Source organism: Sporisorium graminicola, chromosome SGRAM_1, assembly GCF_005498985.1.
Source record: "Sporisorium graminicola strain CBS 10092 chromosome SGRAM_1, whole genome shotgun sequence".
Classification (NCBI taxonomy): Eukaryota; Fungi; Basidiomycota; class Ustilaginomycetes; order Ustilaginales; family Ustilaginaceae; genus Sporisorium; species Sporisorium graminicola.
Genome location: NC_043719.1, coordinates 201,232 through 222,403, shown reverse-complemented (window position 1 = coordinate 222,403; position 21,172 = coordinate 201,232). Strand labels below are relative to the sequence as shown.

Below are 21,172 nucleotides of genomic sequence, written 5' to 3'. Positions count from 1 at the left end.
CGGTCATTTGTATTGGCCCCCACTTTGAAACTGCACGTCTGATTCTCCGCACGCAATACAGACCATTTGGTCATGCTCTTGCATCCGCTCTTTCAATTGGACGATTAGGTCCAGAGTCTACCACCGTCATCTTCGACATCTTCGCACCGAGTCAACATTCTTCACACTCTCTTCGTTCACCGACATCATCGCAAGCTTAGAATAAAATGGCAACCACAGTCCTCATCACTGGCGCAGGCGGGTTCCTGGGCTCGCTGCTGGCCGATACCTTGGTCAAGCTGCAGCCACAACACACCTTCGAGTTCATCCTAGTCGATGTGCGCACTCCACCGGCCCCCCAGAGCGCCGGTATCAAGAGCGTGTGTCTCGCTGCGGATCTCACCACCCCTGCTGGCGTCGACTCGATCTTCCGCACGGAGCTCGGTCTTCCCGCGGTCATCTACTCGCTGCACGGCATCATGTCGAAAGGGGCCGAAGAGAACTGGGATCTCGGCTTCCGGGTCAACTTTGAGTCTACACGTGCGCTGCTCGACAAGGCACGAGAGTTGGTACGCGGAGTCAAGTTCATCTTTGCCTCCTCCGTCGGGGTGTTCGGCGGCAAGCTGCCAGAGGTCGTTACGCAGGACACGTATCCGCGGCCGGAGTCGAACTATGGTACCGCGAAGGTGATGTGCGAGTACCTGATCAGCGAGTACTCGCGCAAAGGTTTCGTTGACGGACGCGCGGTGCGGCTGCCGACAATCACGGTGCGACCGGGACCCCCCGCGGCTGCCACTTCGGCGTTCGTCTCAGGCATCATCAGAGAACCGCTTCAGGGTCTGGTCGCATCGTGTCCAATCGGCAACAGCGCCGACGATCCGATGCTCGAATCGACGCTCTTCTGGATCTCGAGCCCCAGCACAGTGCTGGAGAACTTTGTCATCGCCAAGGACGTGCCTGCAGACAAGTTCCCCAAGTACTCGCGCGCGGTCAATCTGCCCGGCTTCACGGTGAGCATCAAGGAGCAGGTGGAAGCACTGAGGAAGGTAGCGGGTGATGAAGCAGTGGCTCTGATCAAGTTTGAAAAGGATGAAGTCAGCGAGCGCGTCGTGAGGTCGCTTCCGGCCAAGTTCGACAACGGATTCGCTTGCGGGCTTGGGTTCAAGGTGGATCAAGGTGGATTCGAGGCGAACGTGAGAGAGTTTCAGGAGTACTTGGCTGCGCAGAAGAAGAAGAAGCAGTAGCAGCAGGAAGCAAATGGTTGCCGAGAAGACAGCTTGCATCGATCGCCGTACAAGAAATGCTATGACTTTGTCTTGAAAGATCGACATGATCTCCTGCATCGGGTCGCCATGTATGCAAATCTTGAACAGGGTCTTCCGACGATCCATCGTAAGAAAACAATCGAACCAATGCTTATCCGGACTGAGGAACTCCGAGCTGACAGTCTTGCTGACAGCGAGGCCGATCCACGCCCGCCATGTGACCTGCATCGAGACCGATAAAAGCGCGACACCCGAAATTCGGAGCTCACCCAAAAATAAAAAAGGGAAAGGTCGCTCCCAGTTCTCCACAAAAAGTGCGCACGCTGCGCGCAGGTGCATGCCGTCGTGCATTCCGCTGTGGAGACCGTGAAACTGTCAAGACAGTGCGCGCGCTACGCCTTGCTTTGTGTCAGAAAGAGCAGAGCGGAGGGGAGACGACGACCGGCAGGCTATCGTCGGCTATTCCGCGACTTTTCTCGATCCTCGCTGTTGGCAAGCAGTGCCGTCGCGCGCCAGCGAGCTACGGCATTGGCTCCACCGATACGACCCACGCTCTGCACCCACCAACCCGAACGCGCTTCGCTCTCGAACAAAGCGTTCTGAATCGAAGTTTCCCACGGCAGCAGCAACAAGAATTTCTGAGGCTTTCGGCAGTGTTGAAGCTCCCGTTTTGTGAGCCATCGAACTTTGATAACAAAGGTACAGCTGGAACCGTGTCCCCTCAACGTGCTGTCGGCTCTTGCGCCGTGCGTGTGACCTGCTCGCTCAGACCTGAGGGCGATCGTATAAGAGAGCAGTCCGAGATAAGCAGTCTCCTGTCCTGTCCTGTCCTGTCCTCCCTCAATCCCATTTCCTCCTCGTAGATCGTGTCTGTGTGCTACTCCCATCTCCACACCGCAGTCTCGCAAACAAAGATGGCACCTACCGCAGACGTTCTTCCCGCCGTCGTCGAGGCATCGACGCGTCCAGGCCTGCTTGTCCAGCCATCCGACACCAAGATCCGCAAGGCCTCCTCCTTCCGCACCGAGCAGGTCGTCATCGATGGCCACAACCTCAAGATTCAGGGTCTCGTCGCCTCGGCTCGATACGGCCACGTGCCTATCCTTGACGCGTCCCCTGCCACGCGCAAGCGCATCGACGACTCGGTTGAATCTCTCATCGCCAAGCTCAACCGCGGCGAGTCGATCTACGGCATCAATACGGGGTTTGGTGGATCGGCGGATTCGAGGACCGCCAACACGAGGGCTTTGCAGCTCGCGCTGCTCCAAATGCAGCAGTGCGGTGTGCTGCCCGTCCCCTCGAGCTTCCCAACGGGGGAGCCTAGCTCGGCGCCGTTTGCTTTGCCACTGACCGACACGGAGTCGTCGTTGATCATGCCCGAGGCGTGGGTGCGTGGGGCGATCGTTGTTAGGCTCAGCTCGTTGATGCGTGGGCACTCGGGTGTCCGATGGGAGGTGCTGGAGAAAATGCAGAAGCTTTTCCTCCAGAACAACGTCACTCCCGTCGTGCCCGTCCGATCCAGTATCTCGGCTAGCGGAGATCTCAGCCCACTCAGCTATGTGGCGGGTGCACTCGCCGGTCAGCGTGGCATCTACTGCTTTGTGACCGATAAGAATGGCCAGCGCGTCAAAGTCACTGCCGACGAAGCTTGCCGCATGCACAACATCACTCCCGTGCAGTACGAGCCCAAGGAGGCGCTTGGCCTGCTCAACGGCACTGCCTTCTCGGCGTCTGTTGCCGGTCTCGCCACGTACGAGGCGGACAAGCTCGCCGCTCTGACGCAGCTGACCACCGCCATGGCCGTGGAGGCGCTCAAGGGTACCGATGCCAGCTTTGCCCCCTTCATCCACGAGATTGCCCGCCCACATCCTGGTCAGATCAAGAGCGCCAAGTTCATCCGTGCGCTGCTCTCGGGATCCAAGCTGGCTGAACACTTGGAAAACGAAAAGCACGTCCTGTTCTCCGAGGACAACGGAACACTGCGTCAGGATCGATACACGCTTCGCACTGCATCGCAGTGGGTCGGCCCTGGTCTGGAGGACATCGAGAACGCCAAGCGATCCGTCGACATTGAGATCAACAGCACCACGGACAACCCCATGATCGACCCGTATGACGGCGACGGCCGCATCCACCACGGCGGCAACTTCCAGGCCATGGCAATGACGAATGCAGTTGAGAAAATCCGCCTCGCCCTGTGCGCCATGGGCAAGATGACATTCCAGCAGATGACCGAACTGGTCAACCCGGCCATGAACCGCGGTCTGCCGGCCAACCTGGCTTCGACTCCGGACCTCTCGCTCAACTTCCACGCCAAGGGCATCGACATTGCGCTGGCCAGTGTCACGTCGGAGCTCATGTTCCTCGGCAACCCGGTCTCGACGCACGTGCAGAGCGCCGAGATGGCCAACCAGGCGATCAACTCGTTGGCGCTCATCAGCGGGCGGCAGACACTGCAGGCCGTCGAGTGTCTCTCGATGATCCAGGCGTGGTCGCTGTACCTGCTGTGCCAGGCACTGGACATCCGTGCTCTGCAGCACAAGGTGGCCGAGCAGCTGCCCGCTCTCATCCTCGCCTCGCTCCACGCCCACTTTGGCGAATGGATGGACCAGGACAAACAGCTCGAAATCGCCGCGCAGGTGCTCAAGAGCATGAGCAAGCGCCTCGACGAGACCTCGTCCAAGGACCTGCGCGACCGCTTGGTCGAAACGTACCAGGACGCCTCGTCGGTGCTGGTCAAGTACTTTTCCGAGCTTCCGAGCGGCGGTGGTGCCGATCCGCTGCGCAACATTGTCAAGTGGCGCGCAGCCGGCGTGGCTGACACAGAGAAGATCTACAGGGATGTGACGGTCGAGTTCCTCGACAACCCGCATGCTTGCCACGCCAGCCATCTGTTGGGCAAGACCAAGAGGGCGTACGAGTTTGTGAGGAAGACGCTGGGCGTGCCGATGCACGGCAAGGAGAACCTCAACGAGTTCAAGGGCGAGTTCGAGCAGTGGAACACGACGGGTGGCTACGTGTCGGTCATTTATGCCAGCATCAGGGACGGTGAGCTCTATGCCATGCTGAGCGAGCTCGAGCGGGATTTGTAAAGGGGTTCCATGCGCGTGGAATAGAACGAAATTTTAGATTCGAACCTGCAGAGTGTGTGACAGAGAAGCGGGGAATGGTGCCGAGGGCACAAGGGATAGATAGAGATGGTGTGTCGCTGTGCGGGCTACTGTGACTTTTTCTCGTCGTCCCCACCTGCTTGGGGAGACCATTCGAGCTGCACCTGTTTCTCCTTGTCCATCACGGCAGGAGGGCCAATGAGGATAGCGATAGATTTTCGAACCGTCGACTCCACCGCTTTAGGTCGAGTCTCGTACAATGCTGTCAACGTAGCCAGACCCACTGCCAACAGCACAGTGTCGCCCTGAGGGATAGGCTTGAGCCAACCCCTCCTCTTTGCTACGCCGTAACCGGCGTTGATGCCCTGTCGGGTCACGTAGCTTCCCAGCTGGGCCCTCCTAGCTTGTGGGACAGCAAGGATGAAAATGCTGCTCAGGAAGCCGTTAAAAAAGTACCGCGCGCGGGGCAGCATGGTTCTGGGCAGATACTGCTGGAAGAAGCACGTCAGACCCCATGCGGTTCCGATGGAGCCCGAGATGACCGTCGCACCCTGCACCACCGCAAGCGCAAACTTGAAGAGCGCCGACTCGGGGTCCTTGAGCACCTTCTTGTACGACAGCAGCTGTGCTAGCGCCGTAAAGACAGCCACGAATTTGGCGGACGCCTGCCATTCGCGCGCAAAGAAGCTCAAAAAGTTCTTGGAGCACGACGGCTCGGTAGGGTGAAGGATGGCGCAGAGCAGACGCGAGTGGGCGGGATGAGCGGGGGCATAGTCGAGCACAGGGTTGATGAGCGGGTATCGAGTGGTTGGGTATTTGGACGGCGTGAGTGCCGACAGTACGGGCGCCTTGAACGTTGGATACGCTGCCGAAGTGGCGCTGGGCGTCGAGAGGGTAGCGATGGTATCGGCGATATCGCGTGGTGCGGGCCAGGGGATCGAAGTGGGCAGACCAGCAGGTCTTGGTGGGATGTACGACGTGCTGCGTGCCAAGATGACGCGCCCGTACGCATCAGGGAAGCACGACGGCTCGAACAGGAACGTCCACAGCAGCTGACCGTTTGAGAGCGCGTAGAAGAATGCACCGCCAATCCAGTCCGGTACCCAAGCGACGCTTCTTGACTTCACCGCCCTCAAGTGAAGGTACAGGTTTTCAACAGCTTTAGTGCTGAGCCACAGCGCCAAGTACCTGCGCACACTCGGGATGGGGAAGAAGGAAAGCACCGCCGACGCAGCCAGACTAGCAGCGAATGGCACGAGTGCAGCCGAGTTGAGCACTTTCAAGAGACGTGCCCGGATGCGATCGCGTGTCACGGTATAGTCGAGATCGTCTGCTTTCCATGCTCTCGCGAGAAGGTTAAGTCGGAGTGTGGTGAGTCGCGAGAGGAGGAGGCGGTAAAGTGCGGAGAAGAGCGCAAGGACGGTTCCGGATCGGATCGACTTGAGCGAGATCAACGCAGACAACGCTTGAAGCGGCGCCTTCTTGCGGAGCGCCAAGGGAAGAACACCATCGAGGACGACATTGGCCGAGTACCCAAGTGCGAATGCACGTGCAGGGACGCGGGCGTTAGGTGGCAAAGGAGGATCCGAGAGAAAAGCGCGCACCTCGGTCATGTTGCGCGGAACTGGGTTGCGCGAGGGTGCGGTTTGAGATGCGGAGAGAGGAGAAGCCATGGTGTAGACGTTGAAGAATGCTGTCCTGTGGACAGCTTCCGATCGTGAGAGAGCAACGAATGAGAAGTCAGAAGGAGATGATGGTGTCGTCTGATGTATATTTCATCGTGCAGTGCACAGTTGGCCCGTGAATCTGCCCTTCTAGCCATTTCTGCTCCGCCTGAAGTTGAGAACCAAAATGTGGGAAAAGTTGAAACAAAACAAAAATAGAAAACAGAAGTGCGGGGTTGCGATCGCGAATGCAAAGTCGATCCCCGATCTCTCTCCGTTCGACCGGGCCAGAAGGTGGCCACTCTAACATGGTTGACATTCTGCTGCCATCACGAATGATGCTGTGTCGACATCACACAGCATCTCGGCAAATCTCTCAGCAGATGGCCAATGACGACAATGTGTCAATCCACCCGGGTTCGAGCCTTTCGATCCGTTCAGCAAGCTGAAAATCGTGCAACGGGCCGCAAATAGCGTCGACGTCGCGAATTCAAGAAGACGTTGCGCACGTTCCAGACGTTTTGGTTCGATCGCCAGGCTTTCCTTTTTCCCAAATGCACAGAGAGAGAGAGAGAGAGCGACCACTGTCGGCAGCCACCCCCTTTCTTGAGGCTGGAACTGACGTTTCGCGTTCCCGTCGGTACCTTGGAAGCGAGAAATGCAAGCCGAGCCGGAAAAGGCAACGCGAGTCTAGGAGAGGGCGAGAGGCAAGGGCGCATCTCGAATGGCAAAGGCCGGCATTTCGTGATGGCCGTATTCGACACGGGGACGTTGAGCATCCCGGCACGCCACTCTCTCTCTCTCTCTCTCTCTCTCTCTCTCTCTTGTTCTGCTCCGCTCTCCGCCCTTTCTCTAGATTCCATTGACCCGTGACCGTGACAGATTTTGTTGCCCCGTATCATAGCTCTTCCAAACTCAGCATTCCCAGCGGAGTGGCGACAGAAATGCACATTAAGACGCCCGCCCGCTAGCCTCCGCCCGCTCGTGCTCGTGCTGGCCAGCTGCCTTGTCGCAATCGTGCATTAGATCCGGACATGTTGAGTCATGTCTGCAGAGGGGGAGTCTGCTTCCATGCTCGGTCGGATTCCAAAGGCAAGGAGGGGAAGAAGCATGCAGCGGAAGTAGGAGCATCTGGTGCTGGTTCTGCTGGTCGGCAGAAGCAGGTTGTTCGATGCTCCAAGTTGTGGCCTCAGTTGGATGGTATATATGAGATCTGTTCCCATCTTCATTCGTCCCCCGTCCAGCTACAACTTCACTATCACCGGTTATACTCGTATTCTCTCTCTGACAACAACCTCAGCCCAGCTATCCAGTATGCAGTTCACCAAGTCGACCATCGCCTTCCAGGCCCTCATCCTCGCCGTCCTCGCTGTCGCCGTCCAAGTTCAGGGTAGGTCTCTGAGTTGATTTATACTTTCTATAAGCCTGTCAAACACGTCTCTAACACGATGCACTTCTCTTGTTCTTGCCGTGGTCCGTGACTCTTGCAGCCCAGAGCAGCATCTCTAGCAGCATTGCCAGTGCCGCCGCGAGCGCCACCTCGCGTGCCAGCAGTGCCAGCAGTGCCGCCAGTGCTAGCGCCAGTGCTTCAAGCATCGCCAGCAGTGCCTCCTCGAGTGCCAGCAGCGCACTCAGCCGCGCCTCTAGCAGCGCATCCAGTGCTCTCAGCAGTGCCGCCTCGAGCGTCAGCAGCGCTGCCAGCAAGGCTGCCAGCAGTGTTGCTTCCAGCGCCTCGTCCGGGCCCGGCAACGCTGCCGCGGGTCAGACCATGAACCTGCCCCTCAACGCCCTTGCTGCGACTTTCACCGTGCTGTTCGTTTCGGCGGTTGCTGGCACGCTCATTCTCTGAGCAAGCACTTCGCACTTCGGGAGGGATTGGTCGTGATGATTCGTAAATGTACGTCTTCCCGATCCGAAATAGAAGCCCTGAAGCGAACAATAGAAATGCGGGGTGTGCGTGCATTGGGCATGAAAGCATCTCGAGCCTGCGGTTTCCGGCCCGGGCAAACGCTCTAACACGAATCAACATCCAATTAACGATTCGATGAAAAGTTGCCGTGGACCGTCTCTGTAATTTTTGCGATTGTCAGATGACGACATCGCCAAGTTGGACGTTTCGTCCGCATTTTTTGCGACCTTCACAGCCGCATGCCAGTCTGGAGCACTGCCATTGTTACCGCCACAAAGCGCCAAGCACCGGCCAATTGCTGTGACGACAAGGGTGTGCGCCGTTGTCAGGTTCGGAATTCCTCTGCTGCTTGCCTCGCCCTCCTGTCACAGCTCTTTGTGGCAGCGCCTTCTGGAGTGTCATACCGCCAGAAAGCGAGGACGCACTGCATGCCGAATAAGCATCAAATCCGCAGCCTCGCTTGGCACCTGCCGGATTTTCGCATCGCTTAGTTGCAGGCGATCCTCTTCCTCTTCCTGCTGCTGTTGCGAGGCTCGGCTCATGTGAGCGCTGGCTGCGGATGGTATATATTACCTCGATGACCTTTCCATCGAATAAACTACCATCATAACCCATCGACTCACATCCAGTCCATTCATAATGCAGTTCACCAAGTCGACTCTCGCCTTCCAGGCTCTTCTCCTTACTGTGCTCTTTGCAGGCGCCCAAGCTCAGTGTAAGTCTAGCATTCGGCTGTCTCAGAACTAAATTGATGGACATGTGTAGCTGACTTGCCGCTTCTTCCGACCTTCGTTGCATCCCCCATAGTCGCGAGCGACGTAACTAGCGTCTTCGGCGATATCACCTCTGATGCCGCTGGCGCCTTCAACACCGCAACTTCTGGCGCCGCAAGTGTGTTCTCGGATGGCACCTCGGGCGCCGCCGGTGCGTTCACAACCGCCACCTCGGGAGCTGCTGGCGCATTCTCTACTGCCACATCGGGTGCCGGTGGTGCGGCCTCCACTGCCACGTCGGGTGCCGGTGGTGCGTTCTCCACCGCAACCTCGGGTGCGGGAAGTGCGGCCTCGTCTGCTAGCTCTCGCGTAGACAGCGGCGCCGTGGTCCAGACGATGAACTTGCCCCTCAACGCCGTGGCTGTCACGTTCAGCGTCCTCGTCGTTTCAGCTGTTGCTGGCACGCTTGTGCTCTAAGCAGTCTCGCTGGCCTCTGAAATACAATTAGCATGCATGTTTGTCCGCTATGCACCTCGCGAATCGAGATTAGGAAACCATTCGAGAGTAAAATGTGAACATGCAACGACTTGTTTCCAGTGCGTGACGAGATATAAAGACTAATGTACAACGGTATAAAGTATAAGCAGATTCAGATGACATTAAGCAGACAGCTTCTCGTCAGACGACGACTGGGCACGCATCGCCGGCGCGTCGCGCATTCGCTGCAGCTCCCTGTCCTCCTCGTCCATCGGTAGCACGGCATTCGCAATCATGCCCACAATAGCGCTGATCAAGAACGGCGTCGAGATGACAATGATGATACTGTCCAAGAAACCCTTGAGTGCCTTGTTGCCTCCGTTGTAGGTGAAGAGCTCGTCGAACAGGTCATCGACCAGCAGCGTGCCGAAACCAAAGGCAAAGCTGAGCGCCAAGATGAATCGGTTCCTTCGCGTGAATGTGACGTTCTGCAGCACTTTAACGCCGGACACGGCGATCGAGCCGAAGAGGATCATGAGCACGCCTCCGAGCACCGGTTGAGGGATCGCCCGCACACACCCGGCCAGCTTGCCGATGATGCCGAACAAGATGAGCCAGAAGCTGCACCACCTTCCCGCCTGGATGTTGGCACACTTTGTGATCGCAATCACACCGTTGTTCTGCGCAAACACCGACAGCGGCGGCACTGTGAACAATGCACTGAAGATGCCCGCCAACCCATCGACCAACACACCACCGCTGATCCTCCTGTCGTACTTCTCCCCGTCCACCTCGACGCGACTCACCTCGGACGTCGCAGTCACATCACCGATACACTCCATCATCAGCGAGATGTACACCGCCAGCAGTGGAAGCACTGCAGGCCCGTAGACACGAAGCTTGAACGTCTCGACCCACAGGAAAGTGATGGGTTTGGCGGCAGCGATAGGCGCACCGGAGATGTACCCGAGCGGGCCCGCGACGACGAGCGGGAAGAGCAAGCCGATGGCGATGGATGCGTTGCGCATGGCGGGGCTGCCAAAGATCTCTGTGACGACGACAGTCATAAAGGCGAGGAATCCGAGGCCGAGGTAGTGCGCGTCGCCCCAGACGTAGGCGCGGTGATCGGTGCCCGAGCAGAGCGTGGTTGTGCCATGGCACGACGAGCCTCCACCGAAGGATGGAATTGCGCTTTCCCCGATCAATTTGATCCCAATGAATGCGACCACGGTTCCTGTAACGATCGGAGGGAACATGCGCTTCAGGACTCTTGTAGGCAGGAAGGAGAGCATAATCTCGAGCAAGGCGCATACCGCAGCAGTGCCAAGCAAGTAGCCATACGCGTCCGGGCACGCAGCGCGACTTCCGTCCGCATTAAGTGGGCAAATTCCCTCTGAATAAAGGTTGGTGAAGATGCTAGTCGTAACGGAGAGAGTGGTGAAGCTGGTGCCAACCACGCTGAGCAGACCGGTACCGAGCTGACGTCCAAAGGGGAGAGGGATCGCAGATTGTTGAATAGCAGAGAAGATTCCCGAAGTGATAAGACTGGCAGAGATGAGATAGGCCGAAGTCTCGCCCGACAGGTTAAGAGAGGAAGCGATGATCATGGGAGGGGTGATCAGACCACCAAGCATGGCAAGCGCATGTTGAAAGCCACAGATGGCCGCGACAGCGATAGGAAGCTCATCGTAAACGCCGTAGAAAGGCGATTCACCTGAACCGACGTTGAGTCTCGAATCTGCCTTCCACGGGAAGAGGCGTGGAAGGCAGAGAGCAGCAAAGTTGTAGTCGCCAAACCAGCCGTGGCGCGTGCTGAGCGTATGCGCGAGCTTGCGAGCGTGTGAGCGAGGGTTACGTCTCCAGGACGTGGATTGGGTATCAGCGCCGTGGTTGAGCTCATGGGAGGCGCTCGTCTGCGGTTCGGCATGAGCAAAGGGCTGCGTGGTGACGGTGGCAAACTTAGACATGGTGCCGAAGTTGTCGTCGTTGTCCTGAAAGCCCATTCGTCACGGTGGAAAATTTACAGGAAGATGGAGAGGAGGGAGAGTGGGTATGAAAAGGACGGCGGGGTAAACAAGATGCCAGGAGGTGTGGCAAGATTGCAGATGTGGGGGACAGCTGCCGTCCTAGAAGATGAAGGCGGGGATTTGGTGTTCGTAAACCAATGGGTGGGATGGTTGGTGGGGACGAGCCTTAATATATGGGAAGTGGAAAGGAAGCAAGGAGAGTCCGGACTGTCGAATAGGAACCGCGAGAACGGGCTATCTCTCCAGGAACCACTAGAAGCATATAGGCGTGGGTGGACAAGCCCACACGGTCTGACTCGGCTGCAGCGGAATACCTCTGGGAAGGAACGCGCCGGAGCAAGCTGCACCTGTCAAACAGTCGGACACGCTCGCACACACGCAAGAACACATGTGTTTCAAGCTCCCAGCCGACGGGAAGCTGTGAATGGCCGCAATAGCCGGTTGAAGCACGGTATCAGCTGTGATACGGTTGTACCGACTCACAGACATGAGAAGCATGTGGTCGATTGCTGCGTCGCATTGAAATTTTGCTATTAAGATAAATTCTGGACCCAGACGTCGCGATAACGCAGAAACTTGCACTTACAACGACGATGTGGGGGTAATGGCGCTTCGGGAACCCGACTGAGATATGTGATTGGGAGATCTGACTTGGCGAGGAACAGCCAATGAGGTGGCGGACTTCTCGATAGCTCGGACGAGATTGCGGGTTTGAGTTGCAGTCGAAAAGCCAATCAGAAGCGACAGTTGTCTTAAGCGCCACAGCTGCAGCGAAGGAGATAAGATTTGAAAGCTCAATCTCGGCTTTGACCGAAGGTGCCAAATGTGACGTTTGTTAAGTCGCACTTGAAGATGACAGAGCAAATTCCCAATTGCCGCTCTCCAGAAGACGCAGGAAAAGATTCATTCATTCACTCTTTGATTAGATGCGCAGTCGAGTGAGTGTGCAAGGCACTCGTGGCGAGGAGACGAGATCCTGCCTTCCTTCCGCTCTATCTACACCGCGCTCTCTCTCTCTCTCTTCGTGCATCGGTCCACTTTCCGTCACGGTCAAGATTCAATCACCATGATGCCACTAGCAGGGCCCAGTCGGCTCGGAGCATCTGCTACGGGTCTCGTGGCTCGCAATACTGCATCGGCAAGGATACCGTCACCGTTACGTTTGCGCCACTTGTCCCGCTCGTCTTGGTCCGAGAAACCGCACGCACTGGCGACCGAAGCTTCAACGAGCTCCTATTCACCTTCAATCGCCAATGGTATTGCTCTTTCTCCCCATCAGCTTCCGCTACAACGAGCTCGTCAGAAGATTTCGGACATCGACGCTCAGCTTGGCCCCCAATCTCCCTCGCAATTCCTCCGCGACCGCCATTCTCGGCAGCACACCTATCTCCGCATCTCTTTGACCGAAAAATGCAATCTTCGCTGTCTCTATTGTATGCCCGAAGATGGCGTTCCGCTTACACCATCCGCGAACCTCCTTTCCACCTCGGAAGTCGAGCGACTCGCTGCGCTCTTTGTCTCGCAGGGCGTCAACAAGATCCGTCTCACTGGCGGAGAACCTACAGTGCGCTCAGATCTGCCTCAAATCGTCGCATCGCTCAACTCACTCAAGCAGCATGGCCTCGAACAGATTGGTATCACCACCAACGGCATCGCGCTCGGCAGACGCAAGCTGGATAAGCTCGTGCAAAATGGGCTGACTCATTTGAATGTCTCGCTCGACACGCTCGATCCGTTCAAATTCGAGTTCATGACCAGAAGAAGAGGTCACGAAGCTGTCATGGACTGTATCCATAGGGCACTTGCGCTGGGCATGCCGAGTGTCAAGATTAATGTGGTCGTCATCAAAGGACTCAACGACACCCAGGACGTCGTCGATTTTGTCCGCTTTACCAAGGACAAGCCTATCACCATCCGATTCATCGAGGTGAGTGTTTATCATCTCCATGGCTTGCTTTTCGTATGGGACTTTGCCGCTAACACTCACTTCCCTCCTCCCAATCTTCCACCGCAGTACATGCCTTTCGACGGAAACAAATGGCAAGTGCAAAAGCTTGTCCCTTATCGCGACCTTGTCAAGACGATCCAGGCGGAATTCCCCACCTTTGAACGTGTCGCCAATCGCGACGACCCCAACGATACTTCCAAGCACTGGCATGTACCCGGTCATCTTGGTACTGTCGGCTTCATCACAAGGTGCGTCCCCTCTGGCTCTCCTTGCTTTCCCTGTTCGCTTGAGACTGACCCTGACACCGCTTCCCTCGGCATCGCCTTTGGAAAAACAGTATGACGGACAATTTTTGTGGTACGTGCAACAGACTCCGCATCACTGCGGATGGTAATCTCAAGGTAAGCATTTCCTCTCGCCGCTCATCTCCTCTTCGATGCCCCAACGCAAGACACTGATTGCTGATTTTACCCTCACCTTCGTGACTCTACACAGGTTTGTCTCTTTGGCAATTCTGAAGTCAGCCTCCGCGACGCTATGCGAACAGGCTTCGGTCCCATCGGCTCATTCAGCACAGGCTCCAATGGCGAGCCAGCGACAGATGAGCACCTTTTGCAGCTCATTGGAGCCGCCGTCGGTCGCAAGCATGCCAAGCATGCTGGAATGCGCGACCCCACCGAGCTCGCCAAGTCGCTCAACAGACCTATGATTACCATCGGCGGCTGATCAGATGTCTCCGCCTAAGCAGACGCACATCTCGGCTTAGCGAAAGACGGCAGGCTTTGCTCACCTTCCTCGATATCTTCTATATACCCCTTCCCACAACCCAGGATCGAGCAAGCTTCGCACACCGGCTTCTGGCGCGCTCATGAGGTGCAGCAGCAGGCCAGGAACTCTTGCATTTGGAGCAAAGTCTTTGATGCCAAGAAGGGCATTTCATTCATCAGAATGCAGGCAGCGGAAGGAACAAGACCAAGATGAAGACGACGACGACGACGACAATCCGTGGGGCGACCTCGACAAGGCATTTGAAAACCTCGAGGACAAATCCCTATACAAGCAGGTCTATCTCAACCACCCTCCGACTCCTGCATCTGGCCCCGACACTCCGATCGCGTTGCTACCCAAGGATCCTATCGCCGAGATGGAAGAAGCCATCTTCGCTCAAGCGGGCGCGGCTGCTGTCAAGACCACGCCCAAGACCTCTCGCATCCCATCAATAGCCGCCCTGTCTGGTGTGAAGTTCTCGGACGCTCCGCCTTCTGCAGCACCTGTAGGCGAATTGCCCGCAGGTTTTCCGGGATACGACCCGGCGGTATTGGGAGCAGGATCAAGTGCAAAGTGGACGGAGTACATGCACGAGGGTAGCGCGGATGACGACTCGCCTTGGTCTTCGCTCGATGCCTTCGTGGACAATCCGGAATCGTCGGCTCAATATGCCGTGCCGTTGCCGTTGCAGAAGCAGCAGAATGTTATGCAGATGAGCGCGAAACAACATGCTCCTCCGGTGCTACAGCAGCAGCAGCAGCGACAGCCACGAATGGATGCAGGGGAAGCCTTCGCAGCGAACGACGATTTGCTGCGACAACAAATTCAGCTGCAGATGCAGACAGGCCAAGAGGCGGAAACCGAAGAGGACATGTTTGCACGCGCAGGAGCAGCGGCGGTTGAACAGCTCTTCAACCAACCCCACACCCCTCCTGCATTACCAACTGCTTCAGTGGACGAAGAAGAATCGGACCGCCTCTCGCACATCGACCCGGCCACAGGCGGGGCCTCGATGGTGGACGTTTCGCACAAACCAACCACCTCTCGCTCCGCCACCGCCGTCGGACGCGTCTACCTGCCCACGTCGGCCTCGCACCTCCTACTCGCCACCGAATCGCAGCAGGGAATCTCGAACAAGGGCCCCGTGCTGCACACGGCCCAGCTCGCGGGCATCATGGCGGCTAAACGGACCTCGGACCTCATCCCGCTCTGCCACCCTCTGCCGCTGACGCACGTCGATGTCAAGCTGGATATTGTGCACGGACAGCACGAGGAGAGCTGGATCCAGGTCGAGTGTACGGCGACGACGGCGGGTCAGACGGGCGTCGAGATGGAGGCGCTGACCGGGTGTACGACGGCGTGTCTGACTGTGTGGGACATGGTCAAGGCAGTGGCGGGCAAGACGATGCGGATTGGCGATGTCATGGTTGTGCGCAAGAGCGGTGGTAAGAGCGGTGACTGGGTGAGACGCGGATGATGGCGGCAAGGGGCTGGACAATGACAGTCGACGATGTTTCACAGGCTTTTATTTTCGGTATGTGCTCTGTGTATGCGCCTGGTTAGTCTGTGTCTCTGTCATGAGCGTCGGAATGGAAATGCTTGAGCGAACAAGAATGCTAAAAGTACAAAACGGAACAATGCAGCAAGGACATCTATCTCCCCTGTTCACACTGGAGGCTGCGAGCAGCAGAGAGAGACCCAAAAACCAACGAACCCTACTGGAAAGCCTCGAACCCACCGGCCTTCTTGATCGCCCTCTTGATCTCGCCTTGGGTCTTCTGCCACAGATTCAGCTTGCGGTCCTTCGCCATTGCCTCTGTGTCGTCTCCATACTTGGCCACGAGATCGGCGAGCCACTGCGACTCCTGTGAGCTCGTGTGTCGTTGAACGGGCGCCGCCTGGGCTGCCAAGCTTTCGAGCTGCGAGAGCACCTTGGTCTCGCCGCGTCTCGCCGCAGGCATGAAGGTCTCTACAACCTCGCTGTCTGCAATGCTGCCGGTCAATGGGGCACCCCAGGGTGTGACTTCGTCCTCGGTGGAGGCCTCGACAATGTCGATAATGTTGCCGGCGTCATCGCGGATCACCCGCGCCATGCCTTTGCGCGGTGCCTCGTCTGCCGTTGATGCTGACGCCGAGGTGGAGGAAGAAGAGGGCAGGCGCTCAGTTCCACCCGTGTCCGGTCGGACATCGAGCGAGGGGATGAGACCCAGCTTGGCGTAGTTCTGACGCAGCGTGAGTTTAGGATCGTACGACTCTTTGAGAATGTCGGCGCCGTGAACGGTGGGTGCGCGCGCGAGTTTCTTCTTCATCTGCTTCTTGGCGTTGTTCGACGGCTTCATCGTCGCCCCGGATCGAGCCTTTCTTCGTTGACGTGGATTGGCCATTATGAGAACGCGCTACAGGTGGGTGGGCTGTATGAGACTTGGAAGTGGTGATGCTTCGAGGGTGATGTTGAGTGGCTGCCGCTTAGAACGAAGGAAGGAAAGGGTCTTCTTGCTTGCAGAAGAAGCGGAAAAATTTCCACAGCGTGACAAAATTCCAGCACTCGGAAGTCGGTCTACTTTCCCCCAGCCCGATCTATGGCTTTGCGTCCCGATCCACCCAGTATGTGGAGTTCGAGAAGATTCATTGTTTTGGCCATGCTCTCCGCACTATCCACACAACCGCAACCTGAAGCCTCACCACGTTGCCTGCTGTCCATCATCCACTCTTCCCACGTCATTTCTGTTGAAAACACCCATCATGTTCTCCGTCGTCTTACCAGGTCGCCTACCCCTCACCGAGCCCCAGCAAGTCGGTGAAACACATTGCGTCTTCCCGCTGGAAAACGCCTCGACCATCTCACACGTCGTCGTCTTCATGACCGGCGTCCAACCGTTCCCACCCGGCTACTCTGCCACCGTCCACCTTCTCTGGCCTTCCACCAATGGATCGTCTGCGGGCGAATGGAAGCTCCTCGGCTGTCTGCGAAACACCAAACCCAGCGCGATATTCAAAGTGACCAAACCGGCTTCGACCCCGGACACTGCCACGCTCGGGATCAGTATCGAACCGGATCAACTGGTCGATCAGCAGATCGCCACACTCTCCTCTGCCACCTCTGCTGCAAATGCGGCACCCGGTACGCAGTTTGCACTGACCTTGCCCGCACCAGCAGCGCAGGGCGGTGAAGCGGCAGCGTTAACCATTGCGCCCAAGATCGCCAAAAACGCCTTCTCATATCTCAGCTCGTTCGCACCTGACTCGGCACCACAGACCGTTCCACTGCTACAGAAATGGCTCGAGCAACTGGAACGCAAACTCAGAGCCCAGGGCGTAGGCTTCCTCGACAAGCAGGAGTAATCCACATTTCTTTTCATTCAAACTGGCAATATTCAATCCATCACATGAACTCTCGCCCGCTCTCTGCGTCTAACCACCTCCCACTCCACTCGGAAAAACACCCATACCCAGCGACGGATGATCTCGAGCAGCTCCATACTGAACATACCGCCCTGCCACTCGACGAGGTGGTGCAGGTGCGACGAGAGCTTGAGCGACCAGAAGAAGCGCAGCAGCAGATCGAGCAGGATGGCCAGCTGGTACATCCACGTCGGGAACAGCAGCGACGGCGAGGGGCGCAGCAGGCGTTCCATGGTCGAGAGCGTTCTGCGGTGTGCGTTGGAGCCAGAGGCAGACGGCCCGCCGGAAGGGTTTGTTGCGGGGGGCACGGCGAGCGAACTGTGTGCATGTGCGGATGCGGATGCTGGTTGTGGCTTTTCGTCCGGAACGCGAAAGTTGGACATGGGCAGGGCCTCGGCCTCCTCGCTGAGGGGGAGGGGCATGTACGACATCCCGCGCCGATGGAGGTGCACTGCGTTCTGTGCGATCTGCGCCACCGACCCCATGTTGGACGGCTGCAGCAGCGACAACCCCCAATCGTTGGTCACGTCCCACCAGAAGCTGAAGATCGAGTTGACGCACACAGCGAGCAGCCACAGCGTGTACCGCGTTACCCACTCGCCGTGGTGGTTGTCCGGATGCTTGTCCGCTTCGTACCACGCACTCAGCCAGATCACGGGGAACGCAGAGGCGTACTTGGCGGCGTTCCACAGCGGCCTCTTGCTTTTCGAGCCGTTCTTGTTCCCCGGCTGAGAGACGCAGTACTCGGACAGACACTGTCGGAATCGGATGGCATAAGGTAACGAGATGAGCAGAGGTACAGCCACCGACCCTTTGCCGTTCCACCAGGTGTGGTGCTCCTTGCGTGGCACGAGGAAGCACGCCGTCAGCCAGACGTCTCCGAGCACTTTGGCGAACGAGGTGAGGGTATCGGCAAGGATGACGTCGCTAAACGTGATCTGCTGCGTCAAGGACGGTGTGAGGATGAGAAGCACCGAGCGGCCGAACGCCTTGCGCATCGGTTTGAAGAACAAATTGCCAGGCCAGACTAGCGCCAAAAAAGCTCCTGAGACGGCGAACCCTTGCAAGGCTTGTGCGTGACGGCCTTTGGGATCGCCCACCAGACTGTCGACGTAGTAGCGGTACGATGCCCAGCCGAGCAGCGACCAGACAAGCTGAAATGTGCCGAACGCAAAGAGCGGCGACGACGTCGACACGCCTGCACCCGCTTCTGCCGAGCTCGCCCGGTTGTGTCCAGTGGCGGTAGTAGGCAGTAGCCCTGCGCCTCCAACATCGTCATTCGACGAAGAAGATGCACTGTTGACGTTGTGATACGAGCCATACTGCGTGCTCGCCCCGTTGTTACTCCGATGGAACGCACTCGACGATGGCGGTATCGACCGCTTCTTTTCCAAGCGATCCGCCCTGAACAGCGCGAACAGATCTATCCCTTTGGCGTGCAGCACCTGAACGTTGACCGCGAACAGCAGCAACCCTATCGACGCCAGCAGCAGCACACGATATGGTGGCGGGAAAAACGCAGAGAAGGACCACAGCCGGTCGTCGTAGATCGGATCGTTTTCGGCAGGCGGTGCGGAGCTGCCGGGATCACTCATGGTCGTATTGAGACTGGATGGACGAGCGGGGGATTCATCGAGGTGAGGTGGGGATGGCTCGGTGGCTGTGTCGAGGAATGGTGGTGATGGGACGAGAAGGGCAAAAAGTGTTGGTCTCTGCGCGCGAATCAACACGCTTCGGGTTTCGAGGAATTTGGCTCAAACGTCCGAACGCGGAATAGCCTGGAATTTCGCAGCTCGAAGCGGCACAGCAAGGTATGGCTTCATTTCGCTCTCTCTGACACACGCCAAAGCCAAACAGCAGTGTGAATCTCAATGAGGTTGTCTGGAATGGAAGCACGACATGACACAAGCGGATGCAGGTTATCAGAACCTGATGCAGATATGCCAATTGACAAGTGAATAGAAACGCCAGACGAAGAGTTCCTGTCCAATAAAAAAACAAAACGAATGTGAAGTATGCAGTCCATGTTAACGTGAAGCTGAACCCGCTTAGAGAACGAGAGCGAAGAGGGCAGCCGACGAGGCCAGCAGAGCCGACACCACCGAAGCAGGCGAGATCAAGTTAGAAGACGCAGCGGAGGGCTTGCCCGAGGAAGAAGGCTGGGCGGCCGAGCCGGTGTTCGAAGCTCCGGTAGCACCACCCTGGCTGGCGGTCGACGAGCGCGAAGCCGAAGCCGACGCACCCCTGCTCGCAGTCGACGAAGCAGCGGACGACGAGCTCGAGGCAGAAGCGGCAAAGTCGGTGCCCTGCGCAAACAGGAACTGCTGGCTGGTGGGGTCACTGAAAATGAGGTAGTCCTCATGGGCCACGTTGGCCACATAATTGAACTGCTGGCTTGAAGGCACGTTGCCGCCGTTGGCCGACTGCAGTTCGCGCTGGAAGTTCTGGCCGCGCGTCAGATGCGAGGTGCCCTGGTACTGCGCCTCGCAGTGGCTGTCGCCGCCCTCGTTGTCGCTCAACCCAAGAGCGTACATGACGTTTCGACCGTAGTAGCGCGATGCGATGCTGCTCGCGCTGCCCTGCCCGCTGCCGTAGGGTGGCAGGTTCTGCAAACCGTACGCCCACTGGTCTGCGGTGCCGGCGCAGTTTCCGCCCGGATTCTGCACGGGTCGGTCCGAGGTTGGGAAGACGTACGAACCCGGGTTGCCGACAAAGTACGAGATCTGTCCGTCCTGCGCCGAGTTGGACTTGCGCAGCATGGCGTAGTGCTGGGTGAAGGAGCCGCCGAGCGAGTGGCCGGCAATGACGACGTGCTGGAGGTTCGGGTAGGTCGACTTGTCGAAGAACTTGTTGATCAGGTCGTCGAGTGCTTCAAACGACGAGATGGACGCGCCATTGGGCCCGGCCGAGTTGACACCGGTGGCCCAGTTGCCTCCGTTGAACACAAGGTCGTTGGACTGCGCCGACCCGGCAGAAGCATCGACGGTGGCGAACCACGTCGGCGCGGCAATGAGGATCTCATCCCTGTTGATGCCCAGAGACGAGTTGACCGAGGCACACAGCAGCGAGTTGCGCACCAGGTTGGCGTACTTCCAGTAGTCTCGGGGCAGACCGGGCTGGGTAATGATGACGCGCTTGATCTGCGCCGCATTCTTGCCGCGTTCGATGATGTAAGGCTGCACGACGTTGTTGCCGACGTTCAAGTCGCGCATGGTGTCGAATCCGAGCACTTGGGGCATGTCGGTCCAGCCGGTGCTGTACGATCCTCCTACAGCAGCACCGCCGATGAAGATGGTGGGGCAGCCGGCACGCTGCGAGTTGTCGTCGTGACCACCGTCGTTGTCGATGACAACCGTCTGACCAGCAGCATCACCGGATCGCGATCCGGGCGGTGTGGCACCGTTCTGATAATCGGACTGCATGATCGAGCCAGAATTGGAACTCTGACGGTTCTGCAGTCTAGAGGAGGAGGAATGCCCTGCGACGGCAGAGCCTGCCAGGGCGAGTGCTGCCACGGTGTGAAGTGCGGCGAGCTTGACCATTTCGTGTATTGCTCCGAGAAGGGTTTGGTGTGATTGAGGAAAGGACAAGAGGGAGGCGAGGATGGTGGCCGAGAAAGAAGACGATGGACGGAGGTTAGGGGGATGCGGAGTAGAGGGGACGGGGGCAAGGCTCGTTGGCAAGTTTCAGCTGTGTCGCTGTCACATTGGAAGCAAAAGGCGGGCCGAGCGATGGATGCTCTTTTCATGTTCTGCTCGACTGTGCTACGAGAATAACACGCACACGCTCGCTCGCACACACTGGCAGATGAGGAGGGGCCTCGTGGACTGCAGGCTCGCGAAGGAGGGTCTAGCCCAGGCAAAGACGAGGGAAGCGAGGGCGATCCTCGTCTGGAGAAACGCCGGCTCGC

The 21,172-nt window shown here is 57.7% G+C and overlaps 12 protein-coding genes across 12 annotated transcripts; 7 read left to right on the top strand and 5 right to left on the bottom strand.

The window, feature by feature from the left end:
- Positions 1-206: 206 nt before the first annotated feature.
- EX895_000099 (uncharacterized protein) lies at positions 207-1,223 on the top strand (the record flags this gene model as incomplete). The annotated part of the gene is made up of 1 exon (XM_029880700.1): positions 207-1,223. The coding sequence occupies one exon, from the start codon at positions 207-209 to the stop codon at positions 1,221-1,223; it is 1,017 nt and encodes a 338-aa protein (XP_029742086.1).
- A 935-nt stretch (positions 1,224-2,158) lies between these two features.
- Positions 2,159-4,336, top strand: EX895_000098 (uncharacterized protein; the record flags this gene model as incomplete). Its single annotated transcript, XM_029880699.1, has 1 exon — positions 2,159-4,336. The coding sequence occupies one exon, from the start codon at positions 2,159-2,161 to the stop codon at positions 4,334-4,336; it is 2,178 nt and encodes a 725-aa protein (XP_029742085.1).
- A 125-nt stretch (positions 4,337-4,461) lies between these two features.
- On the bottom strand, positions 4,462-6,027 carry EX895_000097 (uncharacterized protein; the record flags this gene model as incomplete). Its single annotated transcript, XM_029880698.1, has 1 exon — positions 4,462-6,027. One exon carries the CDS (start codon positions 6,025-6,027, stop codon positions 4,462-4,464), a length of 1,566 nt encoding a protein of 521 aa, XP_029742084.1.
- Positions 6,028-7,332: 1,305 nt separating this feature from the next.
- On the top strand, positions 7,333-7,867 carry EX895_000096 (uncharacterized protein; the record flags this gene model as incomplete). The annotated part of the gene is made up of 2 exons (XM_029880697.1): positions 7,333-7,408; positions 7,509-7,867. The coding sequence occupies 2 exons, from the start codon at positions 7,333-7,335 to the stop codon at positions 7,865-7,867; spliced, it is 435 nt and encodes a 144-aa protein (XP_029742083.1).
- A 699-nt stretch (positions 7,868-8,566) lies between these two features.
- EX895_000095 (uncharacterized protein) lies at positions 8,567-9,117 on the top strand (the record flags this gene model as incomplete). Its single annotated transcript, XM_029880696.1, has 2 exons — positions 8,567-8,642; positions 8,735-9,117. The coding sequence occupies 2 exons, from the start codon at positions 8,567-8,569 to the stop codon at positions 9,115-9,117; spliced, it is 459 nt and encodes a 152-aa protein (XP_029742082.1).
- A 182-nt stretch (positions 9,118-9,299) lies between these two features.
- EX895_000094 (uncharacterized protein) lies at positions 9,300-11,120 on the bottom strand (the record flags this gene model as incomplete). The annotated part of the gene is made up of 1 exon (XM_029880695.1): positions 9,300-11,120. The coding sequence occupies one exon, from the start codon at positions 11,118-11,120 to the stop codon at positions 9,300-9,302; it is 1,821 nt and encodes a 606-aa protein (XP_029742081.1).
- Positions 11,121-12,579: 1,459 nt separating this feature from the next.
- On the top strand, positions 12,580-13,818 carry EX895_000093 (uncharacterized protein; the record flags this gene model as incomplete). Its single annotated transcript, XM_029880694.1, has 4 exons — positions 12,580-13,071; positions 13,159-13,340; positions 13,430-13,493; positions 13,588-13,818. 4 exons carry the CDS (start codon positions 12,580-12,582, stop codon positions 13,816-13,818), a joined length of 969 nt encoding a protein of 322 aa, XP_029742080.1.
- A 193-nt stretch (positions 13,819-14,011) lies between these two features.
- On the top strand, positions 14,012-15,337 carry EX895_000092 (uncharacterized protein; the record flags this gene model as incomplete). The annotated part of the gene is made up of 1 exon (XM_029880693.1): positions 14,012-15,337. One exon carries the CDS (start codon positions 14,012-14,014, stop codon positions 15,335-15,337), a length of 1,326 nt encoding a protein of 441 aa, XP_029742079.1.
- A 238-nt stretch (positions 15,338-15,575) lies between these two features.
- Positions 15,576-16,244, bottom strand: EX895_000091 (uncharacterized protein; the record flags this gene model as incomplete). The annotated part of the gene is made up of 1 exon (XM_029880692.1): positions 15,576-16,244. The coding sequence occupies one exon, from the start codon at positions 16,242-16,244 to the stop codon at positions 15,576-15,578; it is 669 nt and encodes a 222-aa protein (XP_029742078.1).
- A 358-nt stretch (positions 16,245-16,602) lies between these two features.
- On the top strand, positions 16,603-17,202 carry EX895_000090 (uncharacterized protein; the record flags this gene model as incomplete). Its single annotated transcript, XM_029880691.1, has 1 exon — positions 16,603-17,202. The coding sequence occupies one exon, from the start codon at positions 16,603-16,605 to the stop codon at positions 17,200-17,202; it is 600 nt and encodes a 199-aa protein (XP_029742077.1).
- Positions 17,203-17,234: 32 nt separating this feature from the next.
- On the bottom strand, positions 17,235-18,857 carry EX895_000089 (uncharacterized protein; the record flags this gene model as incomplete). Its single annotated transcript, XM_029880690.1, has 1 exon — positions 17,235-18,857. The coding sequence occupies one exon, from the start codon at positions 18,855-18,857 to the stop codon at positions 17,235-17,237; it is 1,623 nt and encodes a 540-aa protein (XP_029742076.1).
- A 453-nt stretch (positions 18,858-19,310) lies between these two features.
- On the bottom strand, positions 19,311-20,804 carry EX895_000088 (uncharacterized protein; the record flags this gene model as incomplete). Its single annotated transcript, XM_029880689.1, has 1 exon — positions 19,311-20,804. The coding sequence occupies one exon, from the start codon at positions 20,802-20,804 to the stop codon at positions 19,311-19,313; it is 1,494 nt and encodes a 497-aa protein (XP_029742075.1).
- Positions 20,805-21,172: the final 368 nt, after the last annotated feature.